Source organism: Lonchura striata, chromosome 20, assembly GCF_050655825.1.
Source record: "Lonchura striata isolate lonStrDom1 chromosome 20, ASM5065582v1, whole genome shotgun sequence".
Classification (NCBI taxonomy): Eukaryota; Metazoa; Chordata; class Aves; order Passeriformes; family Estrildidae; genus Lonchura; species Lonchura striata.
In genome coordinates this window covers 740200-762707 of record NC_140722.1, presented here as the reverse complement: position 1 = coordinate 762707, position 22508 = coordinate 740200, and the positions used below count along the sequence as shown (strand labels likewise).

The following is a 22508-nucleotide window of genomic DNA, read 5'->3' as shown; positions in this document are numbered from 1 at the left end:
AAGTGTCACATTTACATGTCTTTTAGATTCCTCCAGGGAGGGTGACTCTACCACTGCCTTGGGCAGCTTGTGCCATGGACAACCCTTTCCATGACAAATTTTTTTTTTAATAGCCAATCTAAACCTCCCCTGGTGCAACTTGAGGCCACTTACTTTCGTTTTGTCCCTGTTAGAAGAAGAGACTGACCCTCATCTGGCTCCAACCTACTTTCACGTAATTGTAGAGAACAAGAAGATCCTTCTGAGTTTCTTTTTCTGCAGGCTGAGCACGCTGATCTCTCCTTATCAGACCTACATTCCAGCTTCTTCTCCAGTTCCATTCTCTTCTCTGGATTTGCTGCAGCACCTCAATGTAATCATGAAGGGTCCAGAACTAAACCCAAGCTTCAAGGTGCATCACCAGTGTACAGTGGGGGACAGTCACCACCCTGGTCCTGTTGGCTACACTATTGCTGGTACAAGTAATTGACCTTATTGGCCATTAGTTGATTTGATCTCTAGAATACAGAGAGTCTGAGCATGGTGTATGGCAGAAACATGAACTGGCTGTCAAACCCAGTCAGTGCTAAAGGGCACATGAATTTGTCATGAAAATAATTTCTGAATGACTTTTGAAATCAGAGAGATGAATAGGATAAAATATATTGCAGACATAAATTCTGTTTAACAGTATCAGGTTAATTGAGCACTGAGCACTGTGACACATCAGATGATGAGAAAACTTTGTAGATAAAGGTATCATGTTATAGGTATGTGATACAGATGTTATGTGACACAGAAACTGGCTTCTCAGGTCCCTGACCACATCTTCAGGCTGGTCCTTAACACCCACATGTCTGACTACGAGCACCCTGGATTACTACCTGAAGAGCATGGCTGCACCAAGATTGTTCCCATGCGGATACTGATTAGCTATTCCAGATGCCAGCACTGAGAGTGAAGAGCAGATACTCAGATCGATCTGCAGGAACCTCTGAGCCTCTCCTCACAAGACGCCATCTAGTCCTTGCGGAATACTAGCTGGAGCTCCTATGTCTGGGAGCAGTTTGATATCTCTCAGATATATATTATGCCCATGGCAACCAGGGTTCACAGATTTAACTGGTGTTGATTCCACATGAAAACTATCTACTTACAGACCCAAGCTGGCCAAGAATGCAAGTACAGACACTTTCATATGGTCTGTGAAGAACAGCTTTGTTAGAAAACAAAATGTTCTGTAGAGCATCAAAATGAAATATTATGACAGGTCTACCGGTCTAATGAAATGAAATGCTGTAATATTACCGCACCTTGTAAGCCTCCAGTGCTAGCTACAGTCTGAAGCCACTCCTGTGGCTCTGCAGAACATGCTGTACTGCTTCCCAAAGATTGAAATAATCTTTTAATCAAACAAGGATTTATTACTAGACATGTAGACTTTAGAAAGTGTAAGATAGTAAATGTTTACACTTTAGAAAGCAAAATGATTGAAAGGTGCAATACCTGTAAATATGCCTCCAACAATGGCACAAACTCCAGTGACAAAGTGAGTAAAGGACCTAGAATTTGAACAACCAGAATGAGCTCAGATACCAGTGTCAGGTCTGTAACAATTAACTAATAATTCTAATAATATTCATCATACCATATAAATATGCATTACCTAAATATTCATAGCTAATAATTCTCAAGTTTGTCACTGCTACCTTTAGTCAGCAACACTAAGAGGAAGTACTGAATTTATAAATTTGAAAGATGGGCTTTTAATCCCTAAGACTTTATTTATTCCTACCCAGTGAGAATGCACAGGAGGGTCATGTAACACAGTAATTAAATCCTAAGCATACATTAATGCATTTTAAGATATAGACATTTTTCTACCCCCCCATTATGAACCTCAAAGACTCCCTTCCCTGCAGTTGCATTGCCAGCCATTACCCCAGAGAGAAAAAAAGGTTCCACAGTAGCTGGAAGATGTACAAAAGCTATAGCAAATGTAGAGTAAGGAACCAGTTAGACTGTGTGAGTGCTGCTGGTAAAATGGGTAGCTCAGTAAATCTAGTCTTCCTATTGGAAGTCTGAATCAAGAACCATTATATCACACTTCTATTCCTTGCACCACTTTCCTTTTCCATCTTGATACCAGATTACAACACTCACATAGGAGCAGAAAAATCCCAGACTACAGTTCACATGGAGAAGAAGGCCATCAGTGAGCACCTTTCCACTGGCTGGGAAGGGGCTTGGATGAATTTCAGGCATTTGCACTATCATGTCTAAGTGGGGATGAAGTTTCAAGCTATGCAAAATTACAAAATCAGTGAAGGATGAATGAAATAGAATGAAATGTCTCTTACCTGTGTTTCTCTGTCAGCTTCACCATCATGGGTGAAAGCTCATACAGTACAAAGACACCAGGCAGACCCTGGTCTCCCAGTAGCCCATTTGCTATTTTCTCATGTTGTGTAACTGAGAACTGGTTAGTTCTTACCACCTACCAGGAAACAAACACAGCAAACATTGTTTTGCTAACAGGGAATAGGAAAGGCTACTAAAACATGAGTTCAGTGAACCACATCAGTGTACCCTCACCCATGTGGTAACCCGACAGTGGTTAGAAAGAGTCATGAAGAGCTCTATCAGGATCAGGTATTTGCTATCAGGTCTATTTTTACTATAGGGTACCAGTTAAAGCTGTAACTAGCCCATAGTATGAGGGAAGCATCACACCCCGGCTGGACTATTTGGTCTCTGCTGGCACACAGCAGCATAAGCTGCTGGACAACTAGCATAAGTTGTCCCTCTCAACCCTGAGTCTGTGTCATCCTCTATCAAAAGGCAGACCTGTTAAGTATGCTTCAGGAGACAGCATGATAGCAGAAAGCCATAAATAATCAAGAGTGAGAAATAGGAAAACAATACACAGAGGCAGGAGAGCAGAGAATGACAGAGATCACCTGTCTTCACATAAATTAAGATCACCCTTCAGCATTCTTCTGTGCCCTGACAGTCTTCTACATGTTGTTCATACTAGCCCTGTTCTTAGACCAATTAAACTGTGTTTCTGTAAAATGAAATTATATCCTATCATTTCTACTAAGTTATCTGACACAAATTACAATCCAAGTGGAGAAAGATACTATCCAGGTTTCTTTACCAAATTCTGCACTTGGGAGTTCCAAGTACTGAATGTACAATACAGCCCCTGGTATACATCTGGCAACACATCTGAATCCAAAGATACTGTCAGAATCAAGAATATGAGGAGAAAGTGAAGGCTTTCACTTGTCAAAGTAACAGAGGAAAAAGGTACTTACTTCACCATCTACTTTCCTATACACAGTGGGGACCACTTTGACAAAATATTGAAACATCATGGAAGCTATAAGCAAAGACAGGGAGAGACACAATTAATATAAAGCAATAAGCTGGAAGCTTTTCACTGACAGGACAGCTAGACACAAGCTGGTTTTTTTTCAGCTTGCCAGGGAACATCTTTCTGCATAACAGCTGCTGGAGGTTTTCAAGGACAGCAACGTTCATGTCAGAAATGTGTCTTCCTTTTGCCAAAGTGAATCTCATTTCTGCTCCAACCAAAACCAAAACTGATGGCATTTTGCCTTGAATAAATGGAAAAACTTCTACAAACTTGCTATAGCTTTACCAGTAAAACTTATTGCAAATTCAATTCTAGTCCAGGAAAAATTCTTAACAACATAGCCCTAAGCAAATTTACTCAGGTCTAAATGAGTATCTCATATCAACTTCAATTAATACTGCAGTTTATTCCTGTAGAAGCATGGCATTTATTGTATCAAAAGATGAAAAGGGAGATCTGGACCAATGACAAAAAAAATAGAAGAACCCTTTCTGTTGCCTCAGAGTATCCTGTTCCTTCAGTTATCTTAAGGATAATGCAATGCAAGAAAAAAAAAACTATTGTCTATGAAATTACCTAGAGAAGACTATTCATCCATTTCTACAGCAGAAATAGTTCTTGCATATGGTATCTTTAGCTGGCAATAAACATAAATTTGACCTGCAATCTACTGCTCCTACTTCTTTACTGGAACATGTTTTCAGAACGAATTCTTCAAGAATTTACCAACTGGTTCCCTGAGGCTCAGGATGAAAAGCTCAAGCTTATGCAGAAATTTACCAGTCAGCTAAAGGTCCTCCCTCTCAGATAGTTTGTTACTCCACTGAATAACTACAGCATCAAAATCATATTTAACATTATGATGCCTTTTAATTTTTCTGTACTTTTTTTCGAATGCCATCCTCTGATTTGGGTACAAGGATCAAAATCAATGGTAGAAAACTTTAAAGAACAGATTCAGTCCTATCACCACTCCAAAGCAAATTACTTCTTTCTTCAAGTTTTATTACATACAGCTCCAATTACCTTCAAGACAAACTATTCAGACTTCAGTGGATCTAACAAAAAAAAAAAAACTTCTGCAGTGGCATGTAAAGGACCTTTCATAGAAAAGCAGGCTTGTGGAAATAAACTCAAGTACAGCAGCAGCAGGAAGAAAAAGCTGTCTCTCAAGCCAGAAAATCGGGTGCTACCTAGAAAATATTAGCAATATTCCAACTTCATTGTAGCTTTTCACACTCTTACTGTTGGGTATGTCAAGGTCAGGCAGACACTACAGCTCTCCAGCAACTATCCATTAGGCTTTTTCTCTACCCTGCATCTTCTGGTTCTCTCTCACTGTATGTAATAGTTAGACAGGGCTCTCCTTGAACTATATCTGAGGTAGTTCTTTAATAATGACATACTGTACCTGCTGTTGTGCATTCACAAACACTGAATAGAGATACCTTTCAGAAAGGTCACAGAATCCAAACATGTTGGCAGATTTCTTCCAGGTGAATGGAGACAGTTGCTCGAGAAAGAGCACAAGGTCAAGGAGTCACATTTCACATAACACTGTCAGGGTTTTTGTTAAAACTGGAAACTTTGCTCCTGTTCTCTTCTAACACTTATTAATATAGACACTTAAAAAGAGACTTCTTTCAGCTGTCTTTTACCTTGCTGTGCAGTGACGGCTGTCCCATCCAGAGGGTTCACAATGCCTGGATAATCCCTTCCAAATGAGAGATGTTTGATATAATGCGTCATATTGATCTGAAATGGAAAGGCTAATAACTCAAATAGCTGCATAGCACATGAGGGGTAAGGTAAGGAGACTGAAGGTCATCACTGGTATATTTTTCTGAGTGTGACTCTAGAATGGAGACAGGTGTTCATTTTCTCTTTCATCCCAACAACAAATTCCAAGACATTTGCTCTTCTTTTTTATTCATAGGAGATTTCAAGATTTCTCCTTCTCCTGCTGGAAATCCACAGATCTCTGTGCCCTTTCCTCCCATCTACAGAGCAGGCTCTCCCACCACTCCTCTCCCTGCCATAGGAGCACATGCTATAAGCTTCCTTGAAGGAATAAGTATGAGCATCATCTGCTTTCCTCTCAGCTCAAGGTAAACTCCAACAGATGCAGAAGCAGTTGTGACAATATCAATCTTAAGAAATTGTGAAGCATGGATTAAGGAAAAAGGCTCAGGAGAAGAGGCACAGGCTTTCCAAGCAGCATGCAAATGTCACAGAATGTATTTCAGAACCCTCTGTGAAAAAGCAGGACCCAGGTTCTGCTTAGACTCATACAGCCAAATCTGCAGCAATCTAGGATCTCAATATGACAAAGGGAGGAAAATCCAGAAAGAAAAGAATCTAAGAAAACTAGAACACTGCTTTAGGAACACTTACATTATCAAGTCCGAAGCTCTGCAGATCGTGAACTGTAACAGAAAAATAGTCAACAATATAGCTCACATTATCATAGCAATACCTCTCTCCCTTATTCTAGCAATAATGGAGTTCCTTTCATTTCCATCACAATCTAAAATGGCAAGAAAATTGCTCTAGGTTTCTCTCTTGCTTGCATAGTAGGGTGTGTGACAGATAAAACTGCTATAATACCCCTCCTGACACAGAGCCACTTCTAGAATGAAGGCAAGTACATTTAATTTGGGATTACTTCAGATTAGGTATTCAGTCCTCACCTGCATGTATACTTCATCTAGTGCAAAAACAAGATCCCAGAGAGCAGAAAAGAAAGCTCTGCTGTTAGCTACACATAACTCCTCTCACTACTGTAAAACACAGAGGCATGACAGATCTAAACTAACAACTGAGAAGAGCACATGCTTTAACATGCAAGTACCCTTAAAAATCATCATCATCTTAGTAACTCAGCACTCTGCCTATCAACCTTGCTACTGCTTCCTGGAGAACGCATTAGGAAAGGAAAAGTCTTTGCAGCGATGGCCTGAGCAGGGTATTTACAAACCACTAGTAGGGCCACAGTGACTGTCACCAGTGTTGGGATTTGGGGAATTTGGCCTTCCTCATCTCTGCCCTTCCCACATATAGGAATGTGACAATGCTGGCAGGACCACACACCCTTAGAAGGGATCTGGCAGAGATACAGTATGGGGATTTTTGAAGGATTTTTGAATGAGTTAGAGACGGTATCTCTCAGTTTTTTAGATAATGCAATTTATTTTTCTTATCTTCTACTTAGGCAGGAAGGGTGAGTTCAGCTCACATCTTCACTGCACGGTTCAGAAAGTCACAAGACTTCTAGTTACAAGACTTTTTAAGGATTTATTGACCAATAAAACACTGCCAACAAGCATATTTATGTTTTGACCCAATCCTTAAATACTTCATTTTATGGACTAATGCTACAGTGTAAACTTTCTTAGCCAATCATGTTATGACACATAAACCTACAGTACTGCATTCTAAACCTCTTGTTTACCTTTGTAACTACTTTTATTTTTTCTGTATCTTAAACTCTAAAACTCTAACCTTTCTTCTATTTAGCTTAATGTGTCTCTGCTTTAAACTATAAATCCACATTCTCACTTCTAGCACCTAAGTTTGGAAACCTTTTCCAAGGTCTCAGATCAAATCCTATGTTTAATTCGAAGCTTTGGCTTACAGACTCAAGGTTCTGAGAGTTCCCTGCATTTCGGATTCCAACACCTCCCCCTTCCTTTTACACTAAGAATTCTCTTTTGATGGCTTTGCCAATTATCTTTCATATGCATTGGAGTAGGTAAGGTACTGCTATAACTATGATGACAATCAATATATACATGCTTATCTTTAAAATCTGTCGGAGGCAATGGATATTTTCTAGTTTGCTACTTAAATGACTTTATGCAATACCAGGAGCATCAGTCTCAGGATGAAAATCTAAATTGCAACTCCATTTCAGTTTATTTCAAAGAAGCCAGAGGCTGCAACCATTTTAACAGGTAAATTTATGTGCTTGGAAGGCATACTTCACCTTTCAATTTAGCAAAGTAAAACAGAGTTCAATAATCGTGGGCTATTACTTTAGGAGCTAATGGAGTAAGATCACCAAGTGTTGCCACATTATTAACAAAGATTAGAAATGCTGCTCCCTTGAGAGCCTAGCACAAGACAAGCTGCTATGTTGATTTGGCACAACCTGGTTTTTGGTAGCGAGGGATTGCCACAGGAGTAAATTCTGTGAGAAGCTGCTAGAAGCTTTCACCATGTCCGACCGAGCCAATCTCTGATGGCTCTGAAGATGGACATGCTGCTGGCTCAATTAGAGAGGTTGGTAATGCCTCTGTGATGACATATTTAAAAAGAAAAATTAAACAGCATGCATGCAGTTTTTTCCAGAGGTGATGAGGCGCCACAGGTCCTGCCATCCCAGCGCAGTGCATAGCAAGCCTTTACTACTTGCCCGCCCTAGCCAGCTGTGCCACAGCGAGAAGGGCAGGGGCAGTGGCAGCAGCTTCTTCTTCCCAGTGCCCTGCATGAAGAGAGGTACTAAATAGCACTAGTGCTGTGGTGGCTGTCACTGCCCACTTGGTGGTGGTGGGGCCACATGGCTGGCAGCAGAAATACGGTGAGAAACTCTCCGGCACAGAACCTAGACGAGATCAACCTCTCAGAGCTGTGGGATCCTGTAGGAATCTTTGAATTAGCAGAACTCGTTATCAAAAGTACCTATGAGCAGCAGTTTTTCTTCTAGTCAGAGAAGAGGAGGAGGTGAGAACATGTGAGGGAGAACAACAGGGCGACACCAAAGTCAGTGGAAAAGGAGGGGGAAGAGGTGCTCCAAATGTAAAAGCTGAGATTCCTCTGCAGGCCATGGTGAGCACCAGGGTGAAGCAGCTATGCCCCTGCAGCCCATGAGGTGCATGGGGGATGCAGAGATCCGCTTGCAGCCTATGGGAGAAGTGCCATGCCAGAATGGGTGGATGCCAAAGAAAGCTGTGATCTAGTGGGAGATCCAAATGGAGAGAGAGCCCCTGCCTCCAAGATAGAGGGGCCTTGCTTCCAAACTCGAACAGCCTATCCTTGGGGAACCACACTCCATGGACAAGTGACATGCCACAGTAGTTTTGGGAAGACTGTTTGTCCTTGGGAGGGACTCACGCCATAGCAGAAGAAAGACTCTTCTCCCTGAGTGAACAGAGAAAGATCTCGGGGGACAAACTGATCAAAACCCCCATGTCCTGTCTCCCTGCACTGTCAGTGGGAAAGAGGAAGCAGCTCGGGGCAGGTGGTTTAAAGGCTTATTTTACTTCTCATTATCTTCCTCTGACTCTGTTAATAATAAATTAACTTTATACCTTTAAATTTGAACCTGTTTTCCTGTTTTGCCCTTAAGAGTGTTTTCTCTCATCTCATTGCATGACCCCTTAGTTTTTTTCCCTCGCTGCCCAGCTGAGAGCAAGCGAGGGTGAGCAAACAACTTTTCTGGGTGCCTGGTGTTTGGCCAGTAGCAAACCATGACAGCTGCAAAGCTAGAGATCTGACTTGAGCTAGCCTCTCCTTTAAAACATTTACCTGAGTGTGCTGTGAACTCTTTTTTTTTTTTTTAATTAACATTTTTCAGTAAAATACTAGAAGCTGTACTAATTTATATAAAACCCTTACTAAACCTAAAGAGACAGACATGAAAAAGAGAGAATGTACAGTTAGAAAAGGGAATTCTAAAGCATACTTCTCCTAAGGCTCTAATGTAGGGAGGGGTCCTTTTGCAGGTAAATGCCCAGAGACTAGGCTGCAGTACTTGGAATTAAGGCAATGGTTCTGCATTTCAAAGAGCTCAGAGATGCACTGGCTTCAGATATTCCTTTTGCTATCTCTGACTGGAGTGCAGACCTGTCACTGCCAGTAGCACAGTGACAGCACACAGGTTTGTGTTCCTGTGCTGACAACTGTATCAATGAACTTTAAAAAAGAAATTCCTAGTAAAAATCTGGAAGTATATGTGATGGTGGACAGGGGAAGGAAAGAAAGTGGCCTTGGCATTATGCTATGTTTTTCTTCTTAACAGTTACCAGCAACACTAGGCTGTTTCATGCTGCACTTATTATTTGCACTTAAGTCAAGAGTTCTGTGGCTTAGCTGCCAGTGAAATGTCAAGTCTTCCTGCCTTTTTTACAGACACTAGCTGTCTAACCTTCAGTTATAACAAAGTTCCACAGAGATCCTGGCTCTGATGGGTCTGCATTTAAACTGGACCTACATGATTATCCTTGTGTGTCCCTTCTATCTCAGGATATTCTATGTTTTCATACCACCAAAGGAATAAAACTTTCTTTGTTCCACTATCTTTCGGTCCCTCAGCTCATTCCTATCCCACCCACCTTTCAGTCATGACCATCTCAGACTCCGCAAAAGGCTGAAATGCGAGTCTTGCTTTATCTGAGGTTATTCTTCCAGTCAGAACAGCTCCAAAGTAAGGTTAATCTCACAGCTGCACTGGCACGGTGATGCACAGAGAGGCAGAGGGATGATCCTCGTGGTAGCTGTGCTCCTAGAATCCTTTGTGGGATTATGGTGTTTATCAGCTTTATCACCTGGGTTGTCACATGTGTTTGTAGATGTGAAGTAGCACTGAGGATTAGTGAGCATGACAAAACTTACAGGAATAGCACAGTACCAGAGAAATCCCAGGGCATCACTTGAGAAGGACCAGACATTAACTCACATGTTACACTAGATTTACATTGTGTGTGACCCCTATTAATATTTATGACTACTGAAATCAAAATGTCCCTGAGTGCTCTGCTATGCTTTCCACAACTAAGTAGTTTTTAAAAAACTCCTCTCCAGTAAGTGATTTACAATTCTGCTGTAGAGCAGTTCAGTTTCCAAAAGAGTCTTCCACCAGTCCACAGGTTTATTTCTCCTTGATCACTGATGATTATGCTAAGCACATATGTACATAGTCTATGTTGCAGATAGATGTTTAGCTTAACATAAACCAGCATGCTATTTAGCCTGCTAAGATAAGGAGCAGGACAAGAAAAGAGACCAGAAGACCTTTAAAAGACTGTCTGCTAGGACCAAACACTCTTATTTCTGAAGAAACAAACACATTTTTTCATTTCCTTAACCACACCTAACAGGCAGAATAAAGATACCTGCTAAACATCTTAAGTTTGTCAAGAACTCTATCTGCTTTATAGAACCAAGATTTGTTCATGGTTTTAGTAACAAAGTTTTAACAAATTCTGTCTATCTGAAGAATTCTCCCCATCCTGTATTTCTGACCTGGACAATCACAAAGCCTCCTTGGACTTCATAAAACTCAGTTCTTAACACCTAAAAGAGGATTAACAGCCTTACAGCTATTCAGGACTCTGTTAATAAACATGTGAAGGTTCCAAAAAACCAAAGACTGCCACCCAAACACATTGCTCCAAGGTGAGATAGGACACCACTTTTCAAAGTGGGGATTAATTTTATGGAGGAAAATATCTTACAAAAGCACAGTGGCAGGAAGATGGAAGTGGCATAAATGTGTTGTGAAGAGGGGAATGAAGCAGGGAGCAACACAGAAAATGTTGCAGCTAAGCAAAGCTGAGAGTCTGAGCCCTCTGCCAGATGCTACTGACTCGAAACACCACATCTGAACCTGCAACTGCCATGATTACCCATAGAAAAATCCAATGGTATACTAACCCTTGTAAAAGTTCCTACAAACTACTCACAGATCAGCTTGCTTGGTACATGAATTTTTAGGAAATATTCTCTAAAGTGTTGTACAAATGAGATTAAGCAAGATAATTCTCTCATTTGATTTGAAAAGGCAGAAGTTGCTCTAACCTGTCATCATGTTCCCCTCAAGCACATTAACTGCACAGTGCAGCTAAACATTTGCCAAAACATTATCTCCAACATGGGATACTAAAATCATTTAAGACAAGGATTCTCTACCTTTTCCACCTCGTTTACCACAGAAGTATGACCTGGCACAGCTCTCCTTTTAGCTTCCTGGAAATCTTCTCAAATCCCAGCCTAGATCAACAGCTCCTTCCAAAGGAGATTCATGGGCTCAGTAAATAACAAAAATCATGTTAGTTCTGTAGTCCAGATGAAAAAGAAGTATACAGCAATACCTAATCTCAACAGCATGCACTGGGAAAACAAGCAGAGTAGGAGAGAAAAGAGAAATGTTCATATCATTACAAAGAAAAGATAAAGAGATGCAGGTAGAATAATATTCATACCAAAATGAAACATCTGTGCTTGTGTGCTTTCTAGGCCATATAAAATCACCCTCTAGTTAGCTAAAGGATCGATATATGGTCAAGCAGTCATTTAAAGTGTAACAGAGAACTCAAAATGCAGTAATTAATCACCAAAAGGAAAAACACAGTGGGATGTGCATATATGTTAAGTGAACTCCAAAGCAGCATGCCAAACAATACTGGTTATATTTAGATTCTTTTTCTGTCATAAGAGAGATCATTTTAGGATCAAAGGTATTCAGAAATGCACTCAGGTTTATATTTACAACATATTAACACTCAAATCTTAATCAGTCCTGTGCTATTTTCATCCCACCTGATACACAGAACAAACCATCATGCTGATTTTGTTCATTTTGTTGCAAGATCCTGACAAAGGTGAATACCACAAAAGATCAGAAGCAGGGAAATAAAAGTTTGAACAGCATATCTCAAAGGAGGTTCAGTAAACTCCTTTTTTGTTTGTTTCAAAAGCTTGTTCATTTGTATTCAACACTGTGCAATATATATATTTAACACTAATCAGTAACTGTCATAGACTTACAGGGTCTTATGGACCTCTGAATCCTTCCCACAGCAATTTGATCCCCTCTGTCACATCTCTGCTGGTGCTTCTACCATAGCATGATTTTTGGTATGAAGAAGGAAAGACCGCGCAAAAGGGCTACTTGACAAATGTTAAGCATTCCCAACAACTGGCACAACTTGAGCTCTGATGGATGATAGTTAAGTAACAAATGAAAATGTAATTTTTGTTGTCTCCAAAACAAATTTGTTTTAACTTGAAAACAGTTTGCCCACCATAAATGGGTGAGACTGTGCATCTTTCAGCACCAAGACAACCAAACTCTGGTAAGAGGTCACTAGTGTAAAAAGAAAAGTCCTCAACAATGCTGAAGATGAAGTAAGACTCTCAGCGTTCAGTATTCAGTATGGGGATAAAATTAGTTCCCTAACAGACACTACTTTGGGACAAAAGTTAGAATGAGCTCATACACCTCCTCCATGGAAGGAATAGTGTATAGGTGATCACAGGATTTGGATCTCCTCCACACTGAACTGGTGTCCTGATGGAGACTGAGTCCCACATAGTTTTTTTCCAAGTATGTTGCTGGGCAGGACAAGAACTCAGATAAGCAACTGCTACCTGTAGAGGCTTGTGCAATAGTAACAGGGCCCACAGCTAGTTGGGCTATAGCAAAAGAACAGAGAAGGAGATTGCAGACTCTGCAGAAAAAGGAGCTAGTGCCACTTGCTCTTAGTTGACAGAGAATGTGCCAAGGGACTTGAAAAACGACAACTAATTTGCAGTCAAAGACTTGGTATCTTTTCACAATTCAGTAATCAAAACACTAAAAAGTATGCAAAATAAGAGAGGTATTTGGGGTCATCCACAGCATCCAGGGATGAGTTCAAATAGGTTTTGGCTGTCAAACAAGTTCTAGCAGAGACAGAAATAAGCCATTTGCTAAATACGTAAACAGAACACTGTTTATGGTACAACTGGTACCAGATGGTACAGCTGACCAGTGAAACTCCTGGAGAGCTAACAATGCTTCACATCTTTCTAGGTAAAGCTTGGTGACTCCAAGGAGGCAGCTTCTTTTCCAAGACCATCATCATTGCAAAGAGCACCTAACCTGAGTTTTTTCCTTCCACAGCCATCACCACAAAAGAGGATGAAAACAAACAGTAATCCCTCAAAAACAGCATCTTCAAAGATAACTTTGTTCCTCCAGCTGACATGTAGGGTGTAAGAAACCCACAAAATTTGGACCACATACAGACTGCTTCATCCACAGAAATTGTCACAGTCATTCAGAGTGTGTCTTCAGGACAGAATGTCCTGAAAGGTGCCATCAACACCATTTTCTTCTTAAGGAACTGAAGGAATCTAATGAGACATTTTAAATAATCCTGAAAAGCTCTCTAGCTCTCAGAAATGCATGATGGCCAATGTCTTCTCTAAAAAACACTGGTGATGGCACCTCAGCAACAGAGTGGCCCAAAGACAATCTAAAAGCGGAATGAGAACCCTCAGCTTCCCCTGGACTATAAGAACTAGAGCAAGAAAGATTGAAGTTATACAGATAATGTCACTCTCCTCAGGAGCCTACCACTAGGTAGGTGAAGTTTCCACAGGCAGGAAAGTCACTCTCCACTACTGCACATGAAGCAGAAGGCTGATGACTACCTCTAGTAGTAAAGTGCTCAGCCTCTAACACAGACTTTATGCAAATAAAGTTATATATAACTGAAGTTAAATAACTAAACAGAAATAAAATTGCACCTTACACAGTGCTGCCACATGTGTGACCCTCTCTTATTCTACTTTCTGAAAAAAAAGCCATTTCAACTTGTTTCTCCCTAGGAAAGAAGTTACAGATTCAAGATGTTAAACCAAGCACACAACAAGAGTTCAGAAGCTCAGATCAGGATTACATCTGAGTTAGAGCTACAAAGTGCTGCTTAATAGGACCCTTGGGACTGTCACAATGATCCCCATGCCCATTTTCTGGCTGGAGATCTATGATACAACAGGAATCCTCAGCATAAGAGGAGAGAAACAATGCAAGAAACTGAAAAGCTGATATGTGAGCTTCAGTATTGCAGTGCCACCTCAAAATAAAAATCCAACCATCAGCTGTACAAATGTAGTACAGACTCCAATAGGCAGTAAGAAGAATTGTGCAGTGGACTGAACTTTCCGCACTACTCATATTTTTCACCCTCATATTCTCTACTGATTCATATCAGTAGGGAATAGAAAGAAAAGCAAAAATACTGTCCATCATTAGAGTTCTGCATCAAGTAGGTCTAGTAAAATTATTTAGTGAATTGTTAATGTGACTTTCAACAACAACAGTTTGGAATATTCAGACTTAGACATTCAACTTCATGATGTATGACATTCTGTTAAATGTATTAACAGGACTGCATGTTAAAGCAGACCTTACTGAAAGAATCAAACACCACAAGCACTCAAGGTCTTGTCTGGAATTATGATCCAAATGAGATATGAGTTCTGGAAATATCTCACAGATCTCTGACCTCTAATACTAGTCAAATTTTTTACCTGTAATTAAAAGCAGGAAAAAAACCCGAAAGATTGGAAAGAAAGGTTACAGTGAGTCATCTACAAGAAAACAACCATTCTCTGAGCAGTCCATTTTCCTAATGGGTCTGGAAAAATGCCTTATTTGTTGGCCAGTGCCATGAAAACACTGCCAAGGAAAAGGCTGGGTAAAAAGGAAAATCCCATATTATGAATAACTAGGAAAGCAAGGGAGAACAAAAGGAAGAAAATCATTAGGTCACTGTTTCTCCTGCTTAGCCTGGACCTCAGTTCTGGATGCAGTCTCATACCTTCAGGCAGAGCTGAACTGAAAGAGGTTCCTGCAAGGAAGCTCAAAGATCAACTAGCATCCACAAGTGACCAGCTTCATAAGCTGTGACTCTTCAGCATGGAAAGATATGCCCTGAGCCCTACACAGGAAAGGCCTATGAAATGCTGAGGGGCAAGTAGAGAGCAGGAAGCAATCACACTCTTTTTCCATAGACAAAGAGGAGGCCATCAGATACAGCCAGCAGGAACAAGCAAATGAAAGGATGAGGCTGGCGGTAACTACACAGCCCTTTTGGGTTTTATCTGCATCTTCTGAGTGAATTTTTAATTCAGCTGTGCAGCATTTATAGAGGACATAGAATTAGAGATATTTCTCCTTAACATATATGCCATGACTTCATCGATTCCGGCTGTAGTAATGTTGCTGCTGTCATGATAGTTTAAGCACACAAAGGAGGTTTTGCACAATAAGTGAAATATTTTTTTTATTACTAACAATCAGTATCATGCGGAAAACCAGGCTTTTCTCATTGTTGTTGTTTGTGCAAAAGTGCTTCTGCTTCTTCTGTGTTCAAAAGTTTGTCTGTTGTTCTCCAAATACACCAGTTACTCTCACCAAGCACATTCACATTCTCCCCTGACCTTAACCTCAGCAGTACAGATTAAATTGGAGTGAGCAAGAAAAGGAAAAAAATACAGATTTGATGCATGGACTCTTCACTGGATAAGAAATTGGTTTGATGATCACATGCATGAAGACCAGTAACAAGTGGGGTCCATGTTAGGAACAGTACTGTTTAATACCTTCAATGACACTGACAGTGAGATTGAGTGCACCTCAGCCTGTTTGCAGATAATAGCAAGCTGAGTAGTGAGGTTGATGTGCTTGCGGGGCAGAATGCCAGCCAAAGGAACCTGTACAAGCTTGAGAAGTGGGGCCAGTGAACATCATGACCAAGTAGAAGGTGCTGCACCTGGGTCAGGGCAACACCCAGTACCAATACAGGCTGGGGATGAACAAGTCAAGAGCAGCCCCAGGGAGATGAATTGGGGGTGTTAGTGGACAAGAAGCTTAACATGACCTGGCCATAGGCACTGGCAATCCAGAACCACTTGCTCATTGGGTTCATTCCCAGCAGCATGGGCAGCAGGTGAGGGGGAGAACTCTCCCCTTCTATTCCACTCAGGTGAGACCCCACATGCAGAGATGCCTCGAGCTCTGGGATGCCCAGCACAGGTAGGATCTGGACCTGCTGGAGTGAGTCTACACAAGCCCACAAAGATGCTCCAAGGGCTGCAGCACTTCTGCTATGGAGAGAGGCTGGGAGAGCCTGGAGAAGAGAAGGCTCTGGGCAGACCTGAGAGCCCATTCCAATACCAAAAGGGAACTAGAAGACAGATGGGAACAGACATTTTAATAAGGCCTGTTGTGATAGGACAAGGGGCAATGCTTTCAAACTAAAAGAGTGCAGATTCAGACTGGATATAAAAAATTGTATATGTTGAAAGTGATGAGGCATTTGCACAGGTTGACCAGAGAGCTGGTGGATACTCAGTTCCTGGGAACATTTAAGACCAGGCTGGATGGTACTCTTAGCAACCTGCTCTAGTGGAAGGTGTCCCTGCTCACTGCAGGGCAGTTGGACTACATGGCCTTTAAAGATCCCTTCCAAATCAAACCATCCCATGATTTTGTAAACTACCACTATTGATCTCGCCACACTATATTTATATATATACATACTCAAGGAAGTCCTTCACAACTTAAATTTCATTCTGAACCTCATGCGTAGAGGAAAATATCCCTTCCAGAAGTAATGGTAGTCAGGTCCAGGACTGAAAATTTTACTTGAGGTTGTTTGACTGCAAAGCAGCAAAGTTTTGCAGAACTGAGAGACATCCCAGAAACATCATCTAACAAGTTCTTCCACACTCATGTGGCAGCACCCTTAGAAAGCACTTTTCTATTTGTCCATGATAGTTCTAAACCATTGTAACAAAATTTCAACAAATGTCCTCCCCACTGAAGCAGTGATGTTGTTACCACAGACAGTAATGCAGCAAAGATAGTAAAAGAAAATGGTCAGACACACTTGAAACCAAAAGGTCCGGTAAACAAGAAAAGAAAATACTTTACCATGTACATGAGACTGTTGAAAACTTTTTCCTGGTGCAAAGTGAAAATTTCCAGCTACCTGCAGGAGAGAGTAAATGTTCATTAAATGATCTGAATCTATGTAAGCAGAGCAGTTGTACTGGTGTTTGGATTTTTAGGATTTCGTTTACACAAGACAGACACCAACCAACTCATTTTTACAGGTGACAGACGCAGCAGACATTATCCTAAGAGAAGTATGAATTTCCCATGTTCAGTACAGGCAGTGATGCTGAAATCCATAATTAAATACTAATGTGGATAACAGCTGTTCTATCAAATTTATTTAGTGGACATAAAAATGAGAAAAAAAGAGGAATTAACTCTAAGTAGGGAACTGACTGGTCCTTCAGAAAATACAGAAGAGCATCAAAGAAAATGAGAGGAGAAAGTGAGAGTGAACACTTACAACAATTATCAGCAGTGATCCAATGTATACACCCATGAAAATAAGAGCATGCAAAAATAAAGCACTTAACCTATCAAACCTCTCTCCCAAAACAACCCAAGCCCTCAAAAATCTGCAAAAGACAAACGGGTAAAATTTCATCCTGGACTCTGAAAGGGATATGCATATTCGGTGCTATTCCTCCCTGACACTTACTAGCAATCATATGCACTCTGCCATGGGAAGATTTAAATGTTCCAAGCTCACACACTGTATTACATCTTTGATGCCAGGAGAAACCTATGCCTTATGTTAACTGTAGACCTGTTGAGAATGAAGATGGGCAAAGTTCCAAGTGCCTAAAAAAAGGCCTCAAAAACTTCCCCAGTGACATTCACACTTGGACCATTCCTACGTCCAGTATTCCCCTTAGAATCTTCCTGCTCTTCATGTATTGCGAGAAAGGGTCCTATAACAGTTCAATACCTATGATAATGCTCAAATCACAACGTCTGGATTTGTGAGTACAAGGTCTACTTTCTAGAAATAAAGACCATGGTCTCCAGGAAGAATACACAAGGGTTTAAAAAAAGCCCAAAAAGAAAAAAACCCAAGAGTTTGGAGTTAAAAAAATACCCTGGGTCTGACTTCTTCTAGAAGATACTTGGGTATGCAACCTGTGTGTTTGTGGGGGTAACCCACAAAATGACAGGTTACATAGTTACCTGGTGCATCTTGTGTATTTTCATTTATCACTTGCATAAACCACTTCTCTGAGCATTTTCAGCCTTGACAACCAACTCCAATAACCTTGCTTCCACTGTTTTTCTGAAGAAAATAACACTTCATTTTCTCCAACACCTCTGCAGGTGAGTTGTTGGTTACTGCTATCTCCAGCACCATTTGTGGCCTCTGATTTAAAACAGAAGGGCAGGTGGAACAATTCAAGCTCAAAGAAGCTCCCTCTCCTCCTCAGAAATCTCAGCAAAAAGACTTGGTACCCAGATGGGAGGAAAAGGCAAACTTCTCCAGCTGCCATGACTTCCTACCAGCCCACAGAACACCAACCAGAATTAACCTCTTTCCCACTGCTCTTCCTGACTGTCCTCCTGAACCCCATGACAAGAGCAAAGACGTTGCTGATCTCAGAGGTGATTCTATGACAGTCTTGTAAGCACTGAAACTGGAGAGGAATGCCCCGACTCTGCCTTTTCACAGTCCTCAACACCATGCAGCAGGTTCACAGCAAAAGCTCTCTCTCACCTTGTTGACCTCAAGGAAACCATACACTTGGCAGCCCTCATTCTTCTGCTCTTGCATTTTCTGGCTAAACCCTTCCCTCTTGCACTGCTCAATGCTATCTGGGTTCTTGAAGGCCCAGCCTCGCCGCCTGTATGCTTCTCTGACATCGTCACAAGTATTACAACACCTGCAAAAAGCACAAGCACTATCTTACCATCTTTATCATTAAGAAGACATGCTCCAGCTCAGGACTTGAATCCTTGACAGATTCTTCTTCAACAAAGCCACAACACAAACACTGGGGACTGGACCTTGGAAAGTGGCCTAATGCTCCCGAATGAGCATGAGCTTCTTGATGTGCCTTTTGAGGCTTGAAGGTGAGGATGCATGCTGTTTGAATACAGGACTGGAGTCCCAAGAGGGCTCTGCCTGGCCATTTACACAGCCAAGGCAGCCTTTGGCAAAGAAATTTGCCACAAAAACAGTATCAATGTCCCACAGTTATAAGCAGTTTGGAACTTCTTCACGTGAACAAAGCATCTGCCTGTTTCTATTGCTACTTTCCTCTATTTTTAGGCCAAGACATTGGGCTAAACGGGGGCTTAACTGCAAACTTTCTTTGTACTTTTCTATCTGTGGATAATACCTTGGTTACCAGAAAAAACCCCACATTTCTTCCTTGGTTTCATGTTTCGATGGACACGTTGAACAAACTCCTGCTGTTGAAGGCAGCAGTTATGAATACCTTAAAACGAAAGCATCTCTGGGAAAGGACACAACTTGACAGATGGGACAAACCAAGTTATCACTGAGCCAAAAATAGCCAAGATTAGTCCAGAACCTATATGGACTATCATGGATCCATTCTTACAGTAATTTCTTGTTTGGAGGAATGAGAAATATGAAAAGATGCCTATTGTTTATGTGAGCCATAGATGTCTGATCTTTGCTCCTGTAAGGACACAATGCCAGCAGCAGAAGTGAGAAGGCAAGGCCAGGGCATAACCAGGTTTTATGTCAAGATGTAATAGTGAAATCATTTAAACACCTCTGCTCTGGACACCAAACAAGCCCAGAAAATCTCTTGTCTGCTGAGATACAATTTTTGTACTGCTTAAACAGGCATGTAGACAATCCAAACAACCTATAGATGCACTTTCTCAACAATCTTGAGTGCAGCTTCCAAATGCATAGCCAAACCCCAATAGCTCTTATCACTGAACACGTGCCTGAGAGCAAAATTTCATTGCACAGATTTTCACACACATTTTGAAAAAAAAAAATGCATATAACACAATGGGATTCAAGTGCTAAGAAGATAGGAAAAAAGTGTAAAGGTTACCGAATGTCCTCTGACTCAGCCCCATAACAGCTCTCACAGCGATCAGCATCCAAAGAATTTGGATCAAACACTTTTTCTTCTTCTTTTCCCAGCTCTAAGACAAAACAGGATTCAAAGTGATGAGACACCTCTAGAAACTCTATCTTGTAGTCTTGTTCTGCTTTATGCATAATGAATAATCTGTGCACACACAATGTGCCACTGCACATCCTGCCCGTATGCCAATACTCACCTGAAATGGTATGTATGTAGCCTACTGAGGTGTGGAATAAAACCAAGAAAGAGCATAGTATTTCTCTCAAGAACAGCATCCATGGAAAAAACTGGTTATCTGTAAGCCTTGCTGAAGCATCAGACATTACTTGCATAAAGGCTTTGCTAAAATGTGTCTTAAGTAGACCCAACCAGTACATTATGAATGATAAAGGACCTGCTTCAAAGCTTTTTGCCCCCAGACAATAATTTTTAAAGCCACAACCTGTAGTGGCTGCTAAGTGACACGGTAGTAAGAACAGTATCACCACATTCCCATGCCAACCAGAGAAACCCTTATGGCCTGCCCATTGTTCAGCTCTCGGCTTAGTTTAGCCTTTCAATGTCAACAACAGAAAAGCTAAATCTAAAGTGATACAAAGCTAAAAATTTGGTTATGTTGATACTACAAGCAACATTGGCTCCCAGAAAAGGGAATAAGTAACTCATGTTTGGAAAGGAAAAGTCAGGACAGTATTACTGTATGACTGAAATGCTTTGTCAGAACCCTTTCTGGTTGGTATCAAAGAACAAGGATGAGTCATAACATGTAAAAAATGTAGAGAAGAGGTTTAAGTAGCCATGGATCACTTATTACAGCTTGCAAACAAAAAATCAGCTCACATATATTTATGTAGGTGTGCATTAACACACAGAAGAGTTAATGGAGTAAAACTCAAGTTTAGGCTTAAAGGTTAAGTCACTGGAGCCTTCCCTAGAGAAAGACTCTTTCCTTGAACCACACAGTCCCATTTGTTCACCCACTGTGATTTAAAGATACATCCAAAGCCAAGTTTTGAAAGAACAGCTGCTTGATTTCTAATCCCAAAACATCATCAACTGTGTAACTTTATTCCTCAAATGTATCCCTAGGTCTTTGTCATAGTTTCAAAGGGGCCAGGCAAAGATTTCCTTGAAAAAGTACTGAGTGTACGAGTAATTTAACAGATCTGCATGTTATAAGGTATTCAAGACTTTGCAGCATTTAAACACTTCACAGCTGTCACCTTGTCCCCACAAATCTCAGAACAGGCATACAGTGGAAAGACTAACCCAGGACAGGCAGAACACCATCTTACCATGTCTCTCAGCCTCTGGAGTTACACGATTCCCAGCTTTATCCAAACGTTGTTTAAACAGATTGTGCTCCACATCTAGCTGCTGCTCTCCTGCTACATCCATTGCATCTATGCTCAAATCTGAAACCAGTGCACAATGAAAGTGATCTACAAACATACATTTGTTATGGGCACACTGAGCCTCTTGAGTCCCCGCCAAGGAGAAAAATTATCATAATTCAGAAGTCTTACTCACAAGCACAAGGCATATGTGGAAAAATAACATCTAGATTGATCTTCAGTTTATCTCCTCTTGATTTGTCAACGTACAATTCTGGATGAACCTGGGAACAAAGCAAAAACAGTCCAATTTTACTTGGAAGCAAATCAAAAGGCCCCTTTCCCTTGGTCCTGTGGCCCAGGAGCTAATTTTTAAGACAGAAGAGGTTTGCCAGACAGCTGAGACACTGCCATGCACAGCCAAGTGCATGCCATTTGCAATTCTGTCAAATAACTGGGAGATCTCTGAACGTAGGGAGGGAACAGGGCTTCAGCGTTTGCTTTCCGTTTTGGCATAACATGGCATGGCTGCTCGCAGGCGGCGAGATGTAATGCCGTCCAGGCGAGACGCCACAGGTGGAGGAGGGCAGCCTGCTTCCCACCGCCGCGACGACCGGACAGGGCACAGAAAAATACCGCGAACTGCGGGTCCATGCGGGGCGAAGTTGCTGCCTGGGCAGCCCAGGGGGGTGGCCCGGCGGGGGCAGAGATGAGGGCCCTCCGGCCGCCCTGAAGGGTTGCCCGCCGCGAATCAGAGGCAGCACCGGGGGCCTGTGTCTGCTCCATCGGCGGTACTTACCTCCTTGGTGAGGTAATACTGCAGCTCCGAGAAGAAAAGCAGCACCATGATGAGCCCACTAACTGCCGTCACTGCCGGGAGACGAGAACTATTGTCAGCGCCGCCGCAAACCCGAACCTCTGACAAGCACCGGCCTGCTAAAGTCCGCCGGCCACCCGCAGCCTCCCCACTCACCCAGCGCTCCCCCGCACGTCTTAACCCGAAAATCTTCCAGGGTCTTAGGGAAAGCGTCAAACCGCTTCAGCCGCCACAGCGACTCCATGACGCCGCGCGGCCCGGAAGC

General features: G+C 41.7%; 1 protein-coding gene across 1 annotated transcript in view; it reads right to left on the bottom strand.

The window, feature by feature from the left end:
• ERGIC3 (ERGIC and golgi 3) overlaps nucleotides 1-22508 on the bottom strand; it is a 25866-nt gene extending 3358 nt beyond the window's left edge. The window contains exons 1-12 of the mRNA XM_021536676.3: nucleotides 22400-22508; nucleotides 22226-22296; nucleotides 21623-21710; nucleotides 21388-21507; nucleotides 20057-20150; nucleotides 18736-18901; nucleotides 17067-17124; nucleotides 5756-5787; nucleotides 5020-5116; nucleotides 3300-3364; nucleotides 2340-2476; nucleotides 1486-1541 (exon numbers count right to left, since the gene is read on the bottom strand). Of these exons, the coding sequence (XP_021392351.1) occupies nucleotides 1486-1541; nucleotides 2340-2476; nucleotides 3300-3364; nucleotides 5020-5116; nucleotides 5756-5787; nucleotides 17067-17124; nucleotides 18736-18901; nucleotides 20057-20150; nucleotides 21388-21507; nucleotides 21623-21710; nucleotides 22226-22296; nucleotides 22400-22487 (1072 nt within the window). The 5' untranslated portion in view covers nucleotides 22488-22508. The remainder of the gene's footprint in view (nucleotides 1-1485; nucleotides 1542-2339; nucleotides 2477-3299; nucleotides 3365-5019; nucleotides 5117-5755; nucleotides 5788-17066; nucleotides 17125-18735; nucleotides 18902-20056; nucleotides 20151-21387; nucleotides 21508-21622; nucleotides 21711-22225; nucleotides 22297-22399) is intronic.